General features: G+C 43.4%; 2 protein-coding genes across 6 annotated transcripts in view; both read right to left on the bottom strand.

Moving 5' to 3' along the window:
* The window catches only part of TNFRSF11A (TNF receptor superfamily member 11a), a 40,389-nt gene extending 37,011 nt beyond the window's left edge, over positions 1-3,378 (bottom strand). Inside the window, exon 1 of the mRNA XM_082234412.1 lies at positions 2,887-3,378. Within this exon, the coding sequence (XP_082090538.1) occupies positions 2,887-2,949 (63 nt within the window). The 5' untranslated portion in view covers positions 2,950-3,378. The remainder of the gene's footprint in view (positions 1-2,886) is intronic.
* A 4,580-nt stretch (positions 3,379-7,958) lies between these two features.
* RELCH (RAB11 binding and LisH domain, coiled-coil and HEAT repeat containing) overlaps positions 7,959-20,988 on the bottom strand; it is a 64,499-nt gene continuing 51,469 nt past the window's right edge. For 3 of the 5 annotated variants that reach the window (XM_082234220.1, XM_082234222.1, XM_082234223.1), the window contains 6 exons: positions 20,311-20,374; positions 18,947-19,085; positions 18,711-18,827; positions 17,669-17,757; positions 12,764-12,834; positions 7,959-10,528 (listed from right to left, as the gene is read on the bottom strand). In XM_082234220.1, the coding sequence (XP_082090346.1) occupies positions 10,408-10,528; positions 12,764-12,834; positions 17,669-17,757; positions 18,711-18,827; positions 18,947-19,085; positions 20,311-20,374 (601 nt within the window). In that variant the 3' untranslated portion in view covers positions 7,959-10,407. Of the gene's footprint in view, positions 10,529-12,763; positions 12,835-17,668; positions 17,758-18,710; positions 18,828-18,946; positions 19,086-20,310; positions 20,375-20,582; positions 20,666-20,988 lie in introns of those variants that run through there. The other 2 variants (XM_082234221.1, XR_014222294.1) reach the window with 2 other exon arrangements.

The raw sequence follows: 20,988 nt of genomic DNA, 5'->3' as shown, positions 1-20,988 counted from the left end.
GAAACAATCAGATTATCTGGGATCACTGTCCTACGTTGTTCTTCACTTACTACTTTGGCACCATGAACGCCTAAAAAAAGTTTTACCGCTTAGCCCACAGGATACCATCTATTACTTTGTTTCAACCGTAGACTTATTATACTTCTACGGACTTTCAGAGATTGACAGACGTGTGTTCATTCGCTTTCAAATATATTAGAGAATTCACAAGGGTACACATTTTGTTTTTGTTGTACTAAATCATGTATATTATGCAATAAGAATTGCAGTGCTATCTAGTAAACTAGTCTTCATGTTGCCTGTATTGTTGTTGTGCTAAGTTTGCAATACAGGGGTTTGTTGTTCTGTATTGCTGCAGCTGCAATGGCAACAACAGCTCCTTGGAGGCTGGATCTGCTGTCCCTTCAGCAGCCCCCTTTTTTTGCCACCTCTATAACAGCCTCGTGGTGAATAGGAAGCGCTGCTGGCTAATAGGAGGTGCTGCTGGTCACCTCACATCCTTGCTCCCGATGTAGGTCTCTATTTCGCCCCCATCCCCTTGTGCCTGATACAGAACCTCACTCAGCCCTTCTTCCCTGGTGGAGAGCAGCCATTTTGTGGTTTACCTCAGGTGCCAAAATGGCTTGCGCCAGCCCTGGTTTCAGGCAGAAATTTCTCCCACCTGGAGATGTCAGGGGTTGAACCCGGCACCTTCTGGATGCAAAGGCCCTTCCTCAATGTAAACAAACGAATAAAGTAGACATGAGGCCTGGCAGTGCTATTTTCCTTTTTTTAAAAAAAGAGGTGGCAGAATTCACCATGAACGCCTTCCTCGTTCTCTTAGAATGGCAATGGTGCCCACCTGAGAGGTGCCGGAACTGAATTCCAGCGAGTTCCGGCTGAAAAAAAGCCCTGTGCATTTATGATGGAGGTGAGATTTAGCTTGGCTACTTCCTGACTCAAAGCCACTATGCAAGACTAGCTATATATTGGTATGAATAACTAGTTTCCCTTAAGTGCTAGGCAGTACCGCCTGGCAACAAATGGAGCTGTACTTAATAGGAGAGATAAAAAAAATTCCTTACAGTAGCACCTTAAAGACCAACTAAGTTAGTTCTTGGTATGAGCTTTCGTGTGCACACACACTTCTTCAGATACCATGCATGCACACGAAAGCTCATACCAAGAACTAACTTAGTTGGTCTTTAAGGTGCTACTGTAAGGAATTTTTTTTATTTTGACTATGGCAGACCAACACGGCTACCTATCTGTTAATAGGAGAGCTGAATTAATCCTTTGGTTTCCTTCTGATTTTTTTGTTTCTGTTTTGGATTTTGTGTGCATTTTGCACCCAGGGCTGCTCAATGTTCACTGGCTAAATATTGAAAATGGAAAAAAACACACACACACAAACCAACCAACCAAGAAAGATACCCAAGAAAGTATATAATTTGAAGAAGTCAAACATTAGGGAGATTTTTTTTTTAACAACACCAACCCTGTTTATAAAAAGCATTTTAATGTTTAAGCACGGAGTATAGCTTACAGGATAGTTTCTCAAGGGAAGTGGTGAAAGCCACATCACTGGAGACGTTTCCAGTTTGGAAGAACACGAGCGAAGGCAGACTTCGATGGAAAACCACCATTGGGTGAAACTCAATGGGTCGGTTCCAAAATGATTGGAAAACACAAAATATGAGAAATCAGATAGCCACCCTTTGCTTGAATTCTGCTGCCGGGGTTTGTTTTTTCAGCATATGCAAATTACATCCCTCGATAGCTTTCCTTGCTGGGCTTGCCTATCTCGACAGGGCTGAGGTGGCTTGTTTGCCTCCCTTACCTTTGGAACTCATTGGAATGGGGAAACTGCACTAGGATGATATTTATTTTAGATAAGGAGCTGTAAGAAATGGAAAGTATTAAAAACAAGAACTGCAAGCCGTGCTTTGCTGCTGTATCTTAGAAGAGGGCTGCATCCAAGCCACACATTTAAAGCAGCACCCCCCTCCCTGAAAGAATCCTGAGAACTTTAGCTTGCTAAGGGCGCTGGGAATTATAGTTCTATAAGGGGTAAAGTACAGTTCCAAGGATTTTTTTGAGGGCGGAAATGTGTTTAAATGTATGGTGTGTATGCAGATGGAGTCTCCTGCCATGTTTTCTTACATAACTTACGATCACCTGAGGAGGCCCCACTTAGGGTCTCCCAGTTCATGAGGATGCAAACTGCGGAGGCAGGATCCTGGGTCATATCTGTAGGGGCACCTTCTTCTTAGAAACCCCCTTCCCTTTGAAGGAATCATACTTTTGGGAGCTTCTGTCGATGAGCTGAAGCTTTCCTCTTTTTAAAATTAAATCAGGGTTTATTTTGTGTACACTCCACTTTCAATTTTGCTGCTTTCCTGTAAATGCACTGTAAATTGTGTATTTGTTATTTTTTCCTGATGGTTCCAGAAGAGCAAGATTCTCTTGCTGCATAGACAAGTAGCACCCCCACACCGCAATCGCTGTGGCTACCTGTGGCAACTGGAAAACTCAGTCTGCTTACTCAAATGTTAACACTGTCAAAAATCAATCGGATTTGAACGTATTCCAGACGGCAGCATTGTTTTGCAGTAACGAGTGTTCTGCTTTCTCTTCCAGAAATCCAACAACGTATGCAGCAAAGCTGCCCCTTCCAAAAATGGACTTTGCCCCTTCTGTGCCCCCTTCAATATTTTTTAATTGAATAGGGTTTTATGTTTGTGAAATTGCATTGATTTTTTTTTAATAGAGTGGGGGAGCTATTGCAGGAGCTTTCGAACAGAACAGCAGAACAAATTAAATTCAAACATACCTTGGGGCTCCAGGGACTGAAGGACCCATGTTATAGCCTTGCATCCCTCCTGCTACCCCACCTTGCAGCCTTACCTGTTGTAGTTCAGTGATGAAAAGGGTGAAAACAACAAGCCAGAAGCTTCCTGAGATAGCCATATCCAGGAGTGTTTTGCTTGCTACTGCTGAGCAGGAATAAAGTCCTCCAAACTAAGCCTCAGGCAGAGGCACATTTAAGTGACTGATTCCTCTCCTTCTGCCTTTCAGCCACAAGGGAAGAGAGCTGGCAAGAAAGAGACAGCGCACAAGTGAGGGAAACAGAAAGTCCCTCCCCTTCTGGCTACAGTTCCCACAGCATTTCCTCAGGACTCAACTTGCAGAGTTGCCACTTTCTCAGGGGTGTGTGTGTGTGTGTGTGTGTGTATTAACTCCCTCCTGGTCCGTTCCTTTTCCTCGCTCCTCCTAATTCAAAACATTTTGTGGCATCTCTGCTGCGAATTGAAGGGTGCCTCGTGAAAGGAAAAGGAATAAGGGGCCCGCCGGAGACATTTTGCGCCCAAAAGCAAAGCGGCTTAAGGCCTCCTCAACTCACAGAAACGCCACATGTCATAGCACGCAAGTCCAGTCCAGGCCTTTTGGTGTTGGTGCAAAGCAGTAATCTTTCGCCCCAGCATCTCGAACCCATGACTCTGAGATTAAGAGTCTCAGAGGTATACCTCAGGGCTCAGTCCGTGGCGGGAAATGTGTAGGCTTCCTTTCAGAACACTTTAGCTCCAGTGCTGTCAAGCGTAATTTAGCCATCCTTTCCACTAAAATCAAATCAAAACTGGTAACCTTGCGTTCCCATGCTCTGCTTACAATCTTAATACACTTTGCCTTTTCTAGCTATTGCTACTCCTATTGTGCTGTTCAAGACCATCCCTGAATGTGCCAGATATTGGGATGTTGTTGTTTAGTCGTTTAGTCATGTCTGACTCTTCGTGACCCCTTTGGACCAGAGCATGCCAGGCACTCCTGTCTTCCGCAGCTTCCTGCAGTTTGGTCAAACTCATGCTGGTAGCTTCGAGAACACTATCCAACCATCTTGTCCTCTGTTGCCCCCTTCTCCTTGTGCCCTCAATCTTTCCCATCATTAGGGTCTTTTCCAGGGAGTCTTCTCTTCTCATGAGGTGGGCCCAAGTATTGGAGCCTCAGCTTCTTTTATTAATAAAGGACTGTGTGTTGCCAATTAATTTATTATATTTTTACTACCACAGGGGAGCCATTTGGATTCTCTGCCTCAAGTACACATGTGTACACACAAATATAGCCTACTTCTGGTCCTAATTACTCTTTACTTGGTGGTTGCCATAAAGGATTTTCTTAATTCGTCTGCGGCAGTGGCGTAGCGTGGGTTGTCAGCACCCGGGGCAAGGCAAGTAATTTGCGCCCCCTAACCCATGGATTTGCGCCCCCTAACCCGTGGATTTGCGCCCCCTAACCCCCAGATGTTACGCCCGGTGCGGCCGGCCCCCCCTGCACCCCCCACGCTACGCCACTGGTCTGCGGCCTCTGAAATACTGTCTGTTGGGTTCAGCTGGCATTTTCCGCAGATGGAGACTGAAGAAGACCCCACCTTGCACATGTAAACATTGCATCCTCTTCACTTGCAACAAGCACTTGGATGCTGATATTCAGGTAAAGGCCTTATGCTTGCTTTGCTTGTATTTCTGGGGTCAACCAGTCTGTTTTGTGCATGGATCTTGAAGGAGGCAAGATCTCTTCCTCCAGTGCTGTTATCGGCACCGCTTACTGCATAGCAGGAACAATGCTAAGTCTCCTCTTCCCCTTTTTAGTAGTGCAGACAATTCTGTAACCGCAAGGACGTTATTTACTCATCCCTGACTCAGACTATAAATTTGTAATTCTGTCTTCAGCATAACCGTGCAGATCCATTCCAGTCGGGTTCCAGGCCCAGTTTGGGCAATGCAACAGCATTAGTCACTCGATTGATAAACTCTGTTGGGTGCAAGATACGGGAGAGTGCAGTCCTGCAGGATCTCAACTTCTCAGTGGCTTTTGGCACTATTGACTATGGTGTTCTTCTGGAGTGACTTGGGGAGATAGGAGTTGGAGGTACCGTTGTACTATTTCTATCTGCAGGTTTGCTACCAGAAAGTAGCACCATTGTTGTTTGGTTCCAGTGTGGTGTAGTGGTTAAGAGCGGTAGTTTTGTAATCTGGTGAACCGAGTTCGCTTCCCCACTCCTCCACCTGCAGCTGCTGGGTGACCTTGGGCCAGTCACACTTCTTTGAAGTCTCTCAGCCTCACTCACCTCACAGAGTGTTTGTTGTGGGGGAGGAAGGGAAAGGAGAATGTTAGCTGCTTTGAGACTCATTAGGGTAGTGATAAAGCAGGATATCAAATACAAAGTCTTCTTCTTCTTCCATGGCTTTTGGGCTATTGGGTCTCACAAAGGTCCATTCTATTGCTTATGCTACTTAATATCTACATGAAACTGCTGGGAGCTGCCATCTGGGGATTTGGAGCACGGGAGCATTAGCATGGCAATGACAAGCAGCGCTCTCTCTCTCTCTTTGCTCCATCTGAGCCAGGAAGGGTTGTGAAGGTGTCGGGATTGGTGCCTGCTAACTTTGGCAGGGATGCTCAAGCTCTTGCAGCCAAGCACTGGCCAGAAAGCCCACACGCCATCCTGATAATCTGTCTTGTAAGAAAACGTATGAAATCAATGTTGCTCCTGCTAGAAAATTATGTTTCCCCCACAATGCTAACAACACACAGGCAGGGATTTTCAGCCGGAACTCAGTTCTGGCACCTCTCAGGTGGGTGCCATCGCTATTATAAGAGAATAAGGGAGGCGCTCATGGTGAGTTCTGGCTCCTCTTTTTCTAGAAAAATAGCACAGAGTACAGGCAACTCCCCACTTGCGTGCAGTTGACTTTTGCACGATTTTTGGCACCGCAAGGGAACAGGGTGGGCTACACGCATGTAAAAGGGGAGTTGCCTGTACACAAAATCGCTGCTTAATTTAAAACGACTAGATAATCTTTAATTTCTGCTACAGCTATGGAAAGTTCAGCAGGAAAATGAATGTTAAGAGCATTCTAGAGATGTAAGAATTGTTCTTGCAACTCAGTTACTGAATATTTGCTCTAAGAAAATGGCACAACTCAATATGGCATATGATAGATAGCATTCCACTTAGAACACCCAGATTGCAACCTGTTTCTGAACATAAATGTTTAGATCATTAATCATTAACCAGTGCTTGTTAAGACTCTGCTCCAAGTTTCAATATCCTTGGCTTCTGGCCTTTTTTAAAAAGTGGCTTTAACGCTGAGAAAGTTCACTTGTGCTAGCAGGTTTTATTTCTTCCTCAGAGTCAGTATTTTAATTTCCATACTACTATTTAGTCTATGTAGCTACTCCTTTTTCATAAAAGGAAGCTGCATAAAAGCCAGATATGGTCCAGTATATAAGCAAACTCCTTTCAATTGCAGCCATTTTCTGGAGTTCAGCAGGAAATGGTATGCTTTGCGTGTTAAGATTCCAGTTTGGCAGATTGATTCTCCTAGGCCCCAGGAAATATTATGGCTGAAATCCTGGAGAACTGCTGTCACAAAGTACTGATCTTTGAAAATGATCTTCCTCAGCGCAAGGCAGTTTCCTAGGTTCTCTTATGTGTGCCGTGCCACTGCAAACTTCCAATTATGCACCACCTAATGGTAACTTGGTGATAGCTATTACAGTACAGTACAATTGCTCCAGACCTTGGACCCACCATTAGCCCCTAATATGAGGCTCACTTTTTTATTGTACATGTCTATCTCCTCTTTGATCTAGGGTGACCAGATGCTAAAGAAGACAGGGCTTATGTCTTATTAATACTTATATAAAATAATACTGGCTGGTGCAATTGGCTAGTCAATTGGGTCTCAAAAAAGCAAATCAACCAAAGTTCTTTCTTCTGCCTTTCTCCTGTTAAGAGTAAAACATCATAACAAATGGTTCAAAGCATACCAGGCCCCACTTCTTGAGCATTATGCCTGCCCAAGACCATCTTCTTGTCTTACCCTTTGCTTGATGACTGCCTGCCACATCTCTATTGAGAAAAAACATTGAAAACAAATGTGTGTGAGGTTATTCACAGCTGTGGGATCTTCCACAAACATCAAGTTGTTCCCTTCAAAAAATGATGGAACGCCAAGAAGCAAAATGTGAAGGCTGGAGAAGAGAGCAGCCAAGATTCTGGAGAAAGAAAGAAAACTACCTATTTTATCCCACTTGAAGACCTCACACCTTGTTTTCTAACTCCAAGAGAATGTCTGCATCTCAACCCCTGGCCATTTTTACTGGGGTATTAGTTGGTAGGACTACAGCTTCATTCCAGGTCACTGTCAGTAAGTTAAGACAATGCAGGAACTACCGGGGAGGAGAATGTGCTTTCTTTTAAAATGAATGAGACTGCATGCACGGGGTGATGCTCTGATGCAAGCTTTACGGGTTTAGTCCACCACCTTTGTAACGCTGCGTGTGCTTCACTCTTTACTACCCCTGTTGTTTTCAATCAAGCATTACTTTTGATTTAATTATGCATCCCTGTAAACAGTATGTGCAATTTTCAAGACCTCCCTGACCAGTGTGATAAACTAGGGCATGAGCTTAACGCTAGACACACATATTAAAATGTATATACACAGAGCTCATTTTTCTGGGGTATAAGATCCTGTTTGCCATAATCCTGCCAATTGCTGGAAGACTTTAGGACTGAGAATGTCTGCAATATTTTGCCTAATACAGCAAGCGTTCATCTGACAGCAGAAATATTACTAGCTGACCAAAATTATTTGCAGTGCAGAAGATGCTGCCATGAATGAGCATGATAGTAATCTGTATATGGTTTTTACTGCAGGACAGCAGTTGAACAGTTAAGAGGGCTTTAGTTAATGGGATTGGACAATTAGCGCCCATGAAGGAAGTGCTTCAAGGGTGTGTTGCACAAGTTAATTGATCGCATTCATCAAAAATACAGAAGTGGTATCAAGTTCAACGAGCTAAGCTGTATAAAGCACGATACTGTATGTTAGATCAAGTATGAATCACGGAAATTATTTTAACCAAAACTAAACAGGTTACCTGGAAATTCTTAAACAGACATACAAAAGAGGTATGCAAAACATTTTATTTAACTCAAGAAAGGACAAGAGACACAGCCACTTCCAATTCCTCAGGAATGTCTCCAACAATTCATAATCAGGTAGTCTGTTAAGACAACAACTTGCAACAGAATCAGCACACCTGGCAGTAACCGAGATAGGGAATTGTTAAAAATGTCAGTGTATACAATTCAAAAAATGAAAGCTGCGGCGTCTGCAAAACAGGTCCTTTGTTACAGATATGACAGGTATCTGAAAAGATAAACATACTGCCCCCACCCAGTCGGATACAATAGGAGCTCTGGGAGGCCTAAAGGTGGTGCCCCCTTCACTCTCTTTGCCAGTCATCTGAACAGGAATTGCAGTGATTGCTGAAGGTACTGGTCTCACAGATCTTCCACCGAACAGTCTCCACATTTCTTATTGCAGAACATGCAGGGGATGTGACCGGGGCTTGGCAAGGCTTGATCCGTTTGCTAGGCTTAATGCCAGAGTGAAATTCTTGGGCTAGTGACTCCTACATATAGAGTGCTATCAGTACAGCCGTCTCTTTTGCAAAGAAATAGCAGAGGAACTGGGCCTTCGCCCACCGACACAAATCAAGTTTAACACCCCTTTCCCATTTCGCAAAAACAGAGTTTACATAACACAGCAATATTTAAACGGAATGTTTACCTCTATCTTTGTAGCTCTGTAAAGAAGCATGCCGGAGCTTTAAGAAGAGAAAGATGCAGTGGCGACAGTTTTGCATTCAGAGCACATCTGCACACAGCCATGAAACCCTGTGAGGCCTCAGACAAATCTGGCTGCTGGCCCAATTTACTGCACAAGTATGCTGCAAGGGTGAGGCAACTGTTAAATACTCAATGATGAAAACTGTGGTAGAAGTCAGCATTAAAAATTACTGATAACAGTTCTCAAGAAATATACAGGGTTGGATCCCATTGTGTTGACAGAAGGCTCCTTGATCCCATGGAGTGTTTAGTCAGTGGAGAAGGAATCAAGGCAATCATTGGCAAATCCCCATCCGAAATCTGTGCTAGAAGGGGTGGGAGGGCACAACCAGAGAAATCACCGAAGGTCAGCTTGATTCCTGTTCCAGCTGATGGAAGGCTTTGCTCGATCCACGAACCACTCCTTAGCACAGGGGCGGCTACTGGGATAGAAACCACGCCACACATTGTCTACATTAAATTTACATAATTCAAAAGGCCCTTTAAAGTTACATTGCATCAACAACCTCACAACTTAATTGGTGTCGAAGGCGAAACAAGTTATTGCTTTTAGTCGCTGGAGTGCTGCTATGTAGTACGTCGTGGATCAAATACAATGTGCTCTTTGAATGCTGCCGCCCTGCAAACCCTCAGGCCTGACTTAAACGAGATACTAGCCAAGGGAAAAAGGACATGTCCGTGTAGCCACTTGACACATCTAGCATCCCACTGGAGAAGGTGCTGACCCCATGCCCTGCTCAGCTTATGTCCATAGCACACACGGCATCAGTAGCCAAGGCAGGTGTTGCTCTGGTACGTAGACACTGTACATTTGTAGGATGACACGTAGGGGGGAAGCATAGCACTGCTGTGGGGAGCATCTATGCGGATAAAATGTTTTCGCATGGCAGCATCGCACTTCATGCAGCAATACTATACACACTCTGTGCTGGAAGGAAGCCCCATTGAAATCAGTAAACATGATTAGGACTGCACTGGAATAAAATTTCCCACCCACCTCCTGCCTCTGCTCATTGGGATGTGCTGTCTAAAGCAGGGCAGCTAATAACGAAGCTGCTTCACACACATTAAAAAATGCCAATACGTGCACAATATTTATCTCAAAAATTTGGTTTATCCATCAGTTGTAGAATAATCTGGTCCTCTTTTGAGACTTGTAGTGCAAGCAGTTCTGTTATACATTATAATCTCTAACTCTTTAATTCAAATATACAATCTTACAAAAAACAATCCAGGAATCAGACTTGTGCTGGTGGCTCTTGCCTTTCATTTTAGAAACATTAAAAAATTCTGCATTATCTTCTTATAACTTAAATACATAAGTAATCTCCACTTTTATTACTTCATGACCGTGACTTCAGATTTACATTATTTTAAGTACCACCATAACAGTTTGATGTATAATACAGATATCAGCCGAGAACCCATCAGGAAATAAAAAAACAACCCCATTATATACACCATATATATATATATATGCTGGAAAGACGAGAACACAGAACAGGGACTTGATACAGACTTAATTTAGTTTTATAATCAACCACATTTAACCCCAAATTAACAGATACGTAGCAATATTCAAGAGCAGTGCAAATATCTTTGTTGGTTAGAGTAAAATTATGCTACAAGAACGTAAGACGGGGAAATAAAAAGGCAAGTACTTCAAGTACAAGGAACCAGTCTTAAATGAGGTCTCTTCAGTGTTTACAAAGACTTCCTTTTCTCATTCATTTCTTCCTCTGGAATACGTTGGCCAGCATGGCACCTGAAGTGGTCAACTGGCCCATTTTGTTCAGAAACTTGGTCTTTGTGTCTTCACTCACGAGGCTTGAAGCAATTGACATAGAGCTAAGGGGGAGGGAAAGGAAAAGTGAGTTAACCCATCAGTGAAAACTACCTGAGATGACACAGCTACAGAACCCTGCTGTCAAACAGAACAGTATGCGGTCAGAGGGACCGAGAACCTGAGCTGGTTTAAGGTAGCTCCACGGGTCCTATGAGTAAGTTCAAGAGGCTGGTGTTAAAAAGTAAAACCATTTAAAACAATGGCTTTCAAAACTCTGAGCAAGTATCAAGCAAAACCCCACCCACCAACTAAACCTCCTCAAAGTTAAGACAGCTGGCAGCCCATGATCTTAAGTGCACCTGCCTGTCCTTGAACCCAGGCTAAGAGAAAAAGGAGGGAAGCAAAAACACGCATGGAGTCAGAAGATTAAAAAAAGAAGAAACAAGTGGTTTGAAGTGCAAATATACTTGGAATTTTTGTTTCCATTCCAGGTGCTATTTAAAAGAATTGGGGGAGGGGGAGGTGAAAAACAAAACCTTTTCTTCCATACTGAATATCCCTGTTATGCTAGTGGGAGTTAAAATTTAAACTGAACCCTTAATTTTTATTTCCAGCTACCTAAATTTTAAGTGTCGCAGCCCCATTAACGTAATAATGGCAAGGTAATTAGAAATTTAATTAATTTGGTTTGTCGGGGGAAAGGCCATTCAATCCAACAATAAAGCTGTTTGTGTGGAAATATGTTTATATGTATAGATCTTTGCAGGATGCTACAACAGTCAGCTGTTGCCCAATATCATAATCATTTCCACTTATCAAAGCAGCTAGTTGTCTTAGCGTAGGCCTAATTCTTGGGATTTCCCCCAAGTTTGCCCTCATGATGGATTCTGAGAAAGTTACAAGTAGCCCTCCCTTTTGCTGTCTTCTTACACTATCCCAGTGAAAAAGGAGAGGAATAATCCCCCCCTCCCTGCACCCCCAGCTCTCCACAAAGAAAAGATTGGGTTGTCTCTTTCACTTCAATTGGGATTTTCCAGAAGGCAGAAGCAGCAAGGTAATGAGAAAAGATGGGAGTCACCTGTCCTTCCTTCTCTTATATCTGTAGATGAAAGATATGGGTTTGTAAGATAAAAGGTAAAGGACCCATGGACAGTTAAGTCCCGTCAAGGGCAATTATAGGGTGCGGTGCTCATCTTGCTTTCAGGCCAAGGGAGCCAGCATTTGTCCACAGACAGTTTTTCAGGTTATGCGGCCAGCATGACTAAATCGCTTCTGGCACAACGGAACACTGTGACGGAAACCAGAACGCACGGAAATGTCATTTACCTTCCCGCCGCAGCGGTACCTATTTATCTACTTGTACTGGTGTGCTTTCAAACTGCTAGGTTGGCAGGAGCTGGGACAGAGCAACAAAAGCTCACCACCGTCGCACCTATTCGAACCACTGACTTTCTGATCGGAAGCCCAAGAGGCTCAGTGGTTTAGACCACAGCGCTAAGTGAACATTCAGTCAATACAAGCATTTCTGCTTGCACAATGGAACGTTCGCACCCCCTCCTTGCATGCCCCCTAAATTTGTTATAGAGGTTCCCCCAAGCCTCTGGAGCACATTTGGGTAGGGTGGAAGTCATGCATGCAGGGGGAGGAGGGGGGGAAAGGCCAGTTGTGCAAGGAGAAATCTTTGTGCTCATGGGTAGCATTCATTGAATACTGCTCTTGGTTTTGTTCCCATCATGAGTTGAGCTTCAGTAAGAAGTGCCATCTTTGTTTTATTGCTGCCTCCAGCAAGAAAAACGTAACAGTGAAAAAACCTACAGCTTCTTTTCCACATGTAGAACAGAGAATAAAAGAAGTTTCTTCTTGTCACACTCGGCTGCTGCAATAGGAAGCAAGACCCAGGTGACGCTTTCTGCAAAAGCCCCAATTTGGGTGCAAAACCACCTTACCTTTCCTGCCCTGCCCATTTTCAGATGAGGATTTTTTTAGAAAAATAAAAATGAGTTGGGCTTTTGGAGAAAGTGCCCCACTGCATTTCCCTGCTGGCTTTTGCAAAAAACCAAAACAGGAAGGAAAAGGAACTGCCTCTCATTTCCTACATGAAGAAGGAAGCAAGTGTGGTTTCTAATCATTCCTGCTGGACTTTTGCAGAAAGTAGCAGAAGTGCTGTTGGTGCTTTATTTTAAAATAAAAGCAAATTTGCCCAGGCCGAAAATCTGGTATTTCAACCTAGTTACAATTGATTACTGTTGTTTACACAATGAAGAAAGATGTTAACTTGTGATAAACCAATGCCTTACCCTTGGGGTTCTTGGACACTCCTATTTTCCACTTTCTGTTCACACTCCTTTATCATGGAGCTTAAAATAACCTAGGACAAAAGGCAGAACAATGTTGCAGTTTGAACATACACTGTTTTAAATATACTTCTGGGTAATGACTATATATGTTCTGTGAATGAAGAGGAAACCAGATAAGCGATAAAACTTTTACTTACCTCACATTTTAAGTAATATTTGAAGACTGCAGTGTATGTATGCACATCAAAGTCAAATCGCTGAAAGTCAAATCACTGAAAGAGTGTCTTAATATACCTTTTACTTTGTGATCACAGCTAGTGAGGTTTAACTGCGATACACTATTTCACTTAGAGATACTGTGTCATGGAAACTCTGGCATTAATATGTACACATATATGTATCATTCCATTCTGAGGAAAAACACGAACAGGAACGAATACCCTTCTGTACTAAAGCAGGGAGTGAAAAGCTAGAACAAAGATCTCAGAACCTGGCATGCCTAAAGGAAGCTCAACGTGTATCCTGGTTATTTGGTTTGTTTAACTTTAGTTTGCTCACTATCTTGTGATATTCCGGTTGATTCCTAATAAAGCTATTGCTCTACTGTATGTTTTTAATTCCAACTCCTATGGAACAACATGGTTATCCGCTACTAATTTTAAGCGTTATTCATTCATTTAAGCTAACAAGTAGTCACTGACTATTTCTGGCTCAGGCATTGCCCATGCCGTAGCTGAAGTGAGTTAGTGGGCCGGTCTGAGGCTAGTGTGTTCAACAAGGATTAATCTATGCCAAGGGTCGGCAAACTAAGGCCTGTGGGCTAGATCAAGCCAAATTGCCTTCTGGATCTGGCCCATGGAAGATCCAGGAATCGCTGCGTGAATCGCCAGCGTACATGTTCTTTTCCTCTCCCTCTCATGGCGGCAGGGGCGCCGACTTATAAAAAATATTGGGGGGCCCATACCGGGGTCCTGCCGCTGGTTCGCTTGGGTAGCCGGGAGAACGCAGTTCGAGGTGGCGGTGTTGGGGAGAGACCCTCGCTCAGGGCGCCACGAGACTTGGCAGCCGGCGGCCTATCTGGGGGGCTTTGGAGCGTATTTCGGCGGAGCGATTGGGGAGGAGGGGGCTTGTTGCCGGATTCTTCAGCTGGGCCGGAGATCCGCTGCTGGGGGGTCCCTGGGCCGAGTTGTGAGCATGGCCTGCTGAAGGGAGATCCAGCCGATTGCGCGACGGGGACGGCCAGGGCTCTCCGGTTAGGGCGTGCGGCTGGCTGGCTGGCTGGCTGGCTGGCGAGGGAGCAGGTGGGGAGGAGGCGGGGGACGGCGGCGGCGCTCTGCTGGAGGGGCGCCCGAGATTATTGGGGGGCAGAGCCCCCCAAACGAATTTTTGAGGGGGCTCGGGCCCCCTCAGGCCCCATGGAGTCGGCGCCTATGCATGGCGGCGCCTCCTCCCTCCCTCCTCCTGGCTTCTCCCCACCCTGCCTAGAGGAGGAAGGGGGCTGGGCTTTGTGGGTGCCAGGAGCAGCAGCGCTCAAGTGGCTGCCATTTTAAGCAGCCCCTCTCTGGAGCCCTTTCGTGTGCCGCTCATTGTCCCGCCGCCACTCGCAAGACACAGGTAAGCAGCCACCAGAGCTCGTGGTGCTCTTGCATCATTCCCCCTCCCCCCCAAAAAAGCTCTGAGAGACAGTGCGGCCCCCACAAGCTCTGAGAGACAGTGGACCAGCCCCCTGCTGAAAAAAGTTTGCAAACCCCTGATCTATGCCCTATATATCTTTAGATTCGGGGCACATCAAAATGAAAGCAGGACCAGAGAGATAGGAATCTGACAGAAGGGTTACCTAATCCTCTGTAGATCCACAAAGCATCTGAACCTTATTCAGTTCCTTTTAAATGGATAGCTGAAATGCAGAACCTCATTTTTAAAATGACAGCCAGCCAAGGTCTTGCCTCCACATACATGCATGTGCATTTTTGATTTCTGGACTCTTAGTTGAATATATGAATAGAGAAACACTAAAGCTACGGTGAAATGCAAGTTCTATGCAATAATAATAAAAAAGCTCTGGGGCATGGTGTGAAGAAACAGATTGTGGCAACGATGCTAAAGCTACAGAAGTCTGGGTCTTATCCATGCCTGAGTGGGAGTCCAATGCATGCTTTTTCTGCAGCTGCTCTTTAACACAGTCAATCAGCTTTATGTGTATCATTAGCCTTCTGAGAAATATATGTATAAGCTGCGAGTATCCGCTACAAACCCCAGATTGAGTGCATTCACGGAGGCTTTGCACTCTCCAAAATAGGAAGTCCAAGCAACTTTCCTACTGTCAAGTACAGCTCACTGAAGTCCTGGAATGCGGGGCTCTCAGAACGCACTATGCCTCTTTGCAAAGTGTGAGCTCTGCCTCAGATACGGAACCAGGCTATGGTCTGAGACTAAACCTCTTGTTGTAAATGTATGGGTAATATTAGCACCTACCAAGCTGATTAAAGGCATTTACTGAAATCATTTTTTATTAACAATTTCAGCATAGCAAATTATCAAAACAAATCATCTTCCTTATTCCCCCCCATATTTCCTCTCCCACCTCCCTAACAAACCCTCCCTCCCTCTCTCTGATTTCTCATCTAATGTTAACTTCTGCATATTATAAAACTGTATACACCCTTGTATTATCTATCTTTTGTTATCCCTCAATAAATTTGTGTTTGTTTATTCAAAACCATTTACTGAAATCATTTATCCCACTTTTCTTCTGCTCAGGATCTAATCCTGGCTTAATTCATATTAAGCCAGAGCTCTTTGGTTCAGAAGCAACAGGGGAATCTGACTTAACAGAAGCCAGAAACTAAGCTATGAAGTGGCATGTAAAGGGAGGGGAAGGAGGAGCACTGGGCCCTGATGAAGCCTTGAGTGATCATCCACACCAGGCCACTGTAGCACTGTAACCAGCACTGAGGACCCTAGTAATTCTGCAATCGTGCATCTTTCTTCTTTTAAAAAGAGAAGAGTGATGGCATATGCTTACATGCTGCAACTGCTCCAAATTTTGTGCCTGATCTGTTGCAAGCATGCTATGACGGCTGCTTGAGGGAGTGTGTTCCATTCCCATTTCTCCTCCTCTGCCTGTGGTATTTTGTTTTCCAGAATAATGTGGGTGGCATGTTTTTGGCTGTTGCTATGGAGCAGAGAGAGACTGTTCTGTTGATGGTGAGAGATGTTTTCCTTTCCTGTAGATGTGGCATATACGTTGTGCCCTCACTGGTTTGTTGTGCAGACGGATTTAACTTCTGCGTCATGCCCTTGTGCGCTTTACCAATGCAACTGTGCACCTTTGGTGCCAGATTTGCTAGGTCATGACCAGTGCAACTCCAGTTGTGGGATTCAACATGCCTAGGCTGCACTCCATAATGTCAGAAGTGTTTAATGGGTGTCCCACCTCATGGTTTCATGTGGTCCTGTGGTGTGATTGCTGACCTAGTGCAGGGACATAGAACCCTTTTTATATCAAGAAACTATTTCCAACTTTGAAACTGTTTCATGGGCAACAGCTCTGTGCATGTGTGCGTAATGAGCCCCTCCACCCCCAAACTCCCAACACATAGAATGGCATTGTTTGGTCAGATAAAAGTCTATTCAATTAACAAAGAAATCCTTTTGGTTTAACAAGCTGTATTGCTGTATTTACGCGAATCTAATATGCCATCGAATCTAATGTGCACCTCAATTTTCAAAATCTTGAAACAAAAAAAAGGATTTGCCGGCGCCATCAAATCTAATGCACACCCTAATTTTCGTGACGTTATTTGGTCAAAAAAAGGTGCACATTACATTTGTAAATATGGTTAAGTGCTTTCCTTGTTCACTCAAGCACCCAAAGGCCAGGAATAAGAGCTGTTGAGAGTCAACTCCCTATGGGTGTTATTTAGACAATATTGATGTGGTATTGTATGGTATCCTATCCTGTGGTTAGTTCCAGCTTCAACACTACCTTGGAGCTGGGAGACTATTAGTGGCAAAGTGATGGAACTAAGACTCAGATTTGTATGTTCATTGGAACAGACACACGGTGTTTGTGCAACTGAAGCTGCCATACTGTATTTCAGGTACTTAACTGGCAACCAGTATGCTCCTTAACAGCTCCAATTTCCTGGCATTTTCCCCTTCCAGTAAATATAGGCAACCCCCGATTTGTGCAGGGGTTGCGTTCCTAGCCCCCGTGTGTGTCGATGGAGTACACATAAGCCCACCCTGTCCTGCCGTATCCCCATTCTGTCCTCTTCCAGGTCCAAAAGGACCTTCACACAGACAGTCACGCACCAATTGAATGCATGCAAAATGGTCACTACTGCCTGTACTCAACATTCTGTGGCCACTGAGCATGCTCAGTCCTCACTGCACTGCTTTTGGAGTTTTTTGCCCTCACAGGCTTTTCTCATTAAAAAATTGGTGTACAGTATTTCTCCAAAGCTTTGTGTTTTCCCAAGCAATGCTGGTATCTTGTCTTGTTTGTTCAGAGGCTCCCTTTTACTCCATTCATGTTGGCACTGCTTGATTTCACTATTAGAAGGAGTGATTTATAGACGGCAGCAATTATAAATTAAACGTGAGGAACTTTAGGTATTATCTTTCCTGTTGGCCTTTTGCAACTCTCACTATGGTCCCGACTACGTTGGCCCTGCACAAAGAAAGTCTTTGGGTACAGATTTTGTATTGATGGGGAAGGGATAAGAGAAAATATGCAGGTTTTACATCATTAGGTTGGGCCTCCTTGTATTAGAGCACGTAGACTACAGGATGGAAAGTATTTTTACTTTTGTTGGCTATTTAATATGGAATGATGAATCAACAGATTTCTTTTGCCATTCAAAACTCAGCTGTGCAAGAATGGCAGCTTCAATTACTTACCTCATGTTCTGGTGAGAGAGATTCCATGTCATTTCGTAAACACCTGAGTCCAGGTAAAAAGTGATTGACCATTAAATCCTCTGAAATAACTAGAAGACAAACAGTTAAGGTCCAACATAAAATTACTGGCTTGCCATCACCTGCCCCAGTCAAAATTAGAAGACAAAGAGTATAATGATTTTTGCACATTAATTTCTGAGTTTTCCTTTCAAAGGGTTAACTCTCTCAATGCCAGTATATTGTCTCCTTGTGGTAAACACAAAGAAAGACTGAAAATGGTTACTGTCAAACACAATGGATTTCCAGTGTCCAAATAGTTTCAGGAGGACTTGATAACAGTCAAGACACGAGGAGAGCAAATAGTGACAAGAACAGAATTTTTTCAAACATTTATAAAGACGACATCTTTATATCACACTTCATGTTGATGTCTTCCCAGTGCATATTTTTAAATACAGTCGTACCTTGGATCTCGAACGATTGAAACCTGAAAGTGAGTGTTCTGGTTTTTGAACGATTTTCAGAAGCCAAATGTCTGGCTGGTTCCCAATTGGTTTTGGAAGTTGAATGGACTTCCGGAATGGATTCCGTTCGACTTCCAAGGTACGACTGTATTCATTAAATATATTCTCATAGTAGAGAAATAATTAAGCGCTTGGCACACAATATGTGATAGGGAAATCATTACTGCCTAGTCTTCCTACTGCTTCCTATTTGTTCTAGCACCCCAGTTCTTAAGCATTCCTTGTCTCTCCTGCAAAATGCCCATGTCATACCACTAACTCTTTCCCTTCCTCTACTATGGAGAGCTTCTGTCACTGGTGCTTCCTCTTTCCTTCTCTAGAAAACCTGGTGACCCCCCAGGGCAGAAGCGGAAAGGAAGAGGAAGAGATTCTGATGAACTGCTACTGCGGATTTCTACAGGGTTGGATTTTCTAGCTGCAATATTTTCAGAGTTCCGTGCAAATGGATTCATTACCAAAGCACGATGGAGTAGTCTTTTAAATGACTTGTTGCGATATTCAAAACCAAACAAGGATACAACAACAGGAGAGAGCGCTGTAGGCTTCAAAGAGATGAGTAGCAATATCCAATCTTTTTGAATCTGCAGACTGTTGGTTATTGACCAAGGCGAGTTTATGCAAGTGTGGAATAACAACTGGAAAAATAAATTTTCAACAAGAAATTTATCATCAATACTTCAACTTACAAGAATGAGCTACAATATTTGCAGAACTGCAAGAAAATCAAGGTTTGTTTTCCATCATGACAACTTACATTCATCGCGAAATCTTGGCTCAGCGTTTGGCCCAACTCTTCCAAAGGTTTTTATGATTTCTGTGTGTAAAGAATGCTGGTCTTGGTATTGCGGATCTTCCAGAAAAGAGGCCAGCTGCATTTTAACCCTTTCCAACAGCTTAAGAAGAAATGAAACAGAAGTTATGAATACTTTTATGTAAAAGATAAGCAAAACTAAATAAAACTAAGTAGAAAAAACACTCCATTGAGGACATCTGTGTATAATATGAGCTCCCCCCACTGCTGCAGGGCTTTCTTTTGCAATGAGTATTTTGGTGCCATAAACAATAAATGCTTTCATACAGCCACCTTGGCTTCAAATTTGTGATCATTTGAATATCCATCCTGACTGATGTCTTGAGCGCTCACTGTTTAATTTCTGCTCTCAAATCACATTCCCATTATAAATGCGAGTATATTAATTAGATTGAACTGAACCGTAGACTGTTCTGAACTTTAGCCTAGTAATTCTAATCTACTTTACTACTACTTACTTAGCTTCTGAATATAAGTATGAGTCAGTACAAAATTCTTAGTTGCATTTCCTCAAATATTTTTCTTTAGAAAATCAGGAACAAGCTAAAATTACAAGAATGCAAACTCTACAATTTTTTTACCACTCAAAACTCAGTTTCAATAATTAGACTGAAAGGTTTTAACAGCGCTTATATATATTATATACCTATAGTATCCACCAAAGCGCTCCTGCTAGTGCAAAGATTTCTGCTTGTGCAACAGAATTTCCTCTCCCAAATTGTTTTGGGGTTAGAGGAATTCCCAGAACAAATTTACGGGGCAGGCAGGGAGAGGAGAAGGAGGGGAATGATGCCTGAAATTTATCTTTTTAAAAAATTAATGCTTTGAATAGATTAATGCTTTGAATAAACACCTATGCCCTCATTATTATTACTTTCTGCCTGGTTGCTTCCACTGAGCTCCAATATATCAAAAGAAATGGGAAACAGTTTTATGGGACATATGCAGGCCTGCTCTGTAGCAGTTCACTGGGTCCATGATCAAAATGAGCAAGAGCTGCCTATCCATTCTAATTAATTAAGGCATGCAACTTCTCAGAACTGGTGCCTAAATTAGCTCACAGTCCTGTCCCTCCCTATCCCTCTTCTGTGTTCTGTCTAATAGACTGCAAGCTTGCAGGCAGGGACTGACTTCTGTATTGTTTCTTTTCTCTGTGGTTCACTTTAAAAAGACTTTGAGCATCCTTTATCTACCATTCTAAGACTATGGGATCTTTGTTAATCTGAAAAAAGTTATGATAGCCCATACAGAGTTTAGTGGCCAATACCTGTGAACAGCTACCCTAGTACATTATGCAGGCATCTTACCTCTCTCTGGGTGACCGTTTCCATGATGGTACCAAAAGCAGGAATTGTGGCTATTCTTACAGAGCTAAGAGGAAACAAAGCAGAAGGGTTCTTCAACCTTAAGATTAAAGCAGATTTCAATGAAAATGAATGAAATTTCAAAGTTAGTACTTGAAGATGTATTAGTTTCTAGCAATGACAAAATTACAGACCAGCAAAATGCTCAAAGTGGGGTGGGGGGGGGAAGGAAGGAAGGAACGAGACAGACAGACAGGTCACACTCAGAAACTCACAATTCAGGATCACTGGACAAGGTAACAAGGGCCGGAGCCACCCGCTTGTCAACTAAGGCTTCACTCATGCCTCGGAGAGTCAGCTGTAAACCAGTCAACATGCAATAAAAATGATTTTAAACTGGAAGGATAACTAAGTTAGCTGTGACTGAGGATGGGCAGGCAGACTCACTGGCCTTTCTGAGTTTAGTCACCCACACAGGGCATTAACACTGTTAAGGACTCTGCTCATGCTTCAGCATTTACTGGCAATAATGTGTTAGTGAGAATAGCATCCCTCTTCAGCATTGAAGAAACAAACATCAACAAGGTGGCGCTTGGCACATGAAAGTTGCCTACACTTGTCTGCACCCAAGAGTGGCGACTTTTAAAGTCGCACCATTTGTTTTCCAATTATTGCATTAAT

The sequence above is a fragment of the Podarcis vaucheri genome (assembly GCF_965113315.1).
Source record: "Podarcis vaucheri genome assembly, chromosome: 8".
NCBI classification, from domain to species: domain Eukaryota; kingdom Metazoa; phylum Chordata; class Lepidosauria; order Squamata; family Lacertidae; genus Podarcis; species Podarcis vaucheri.
This window is presented reverse-complemented; position numbering and strand designations above follow the sequence as displayed.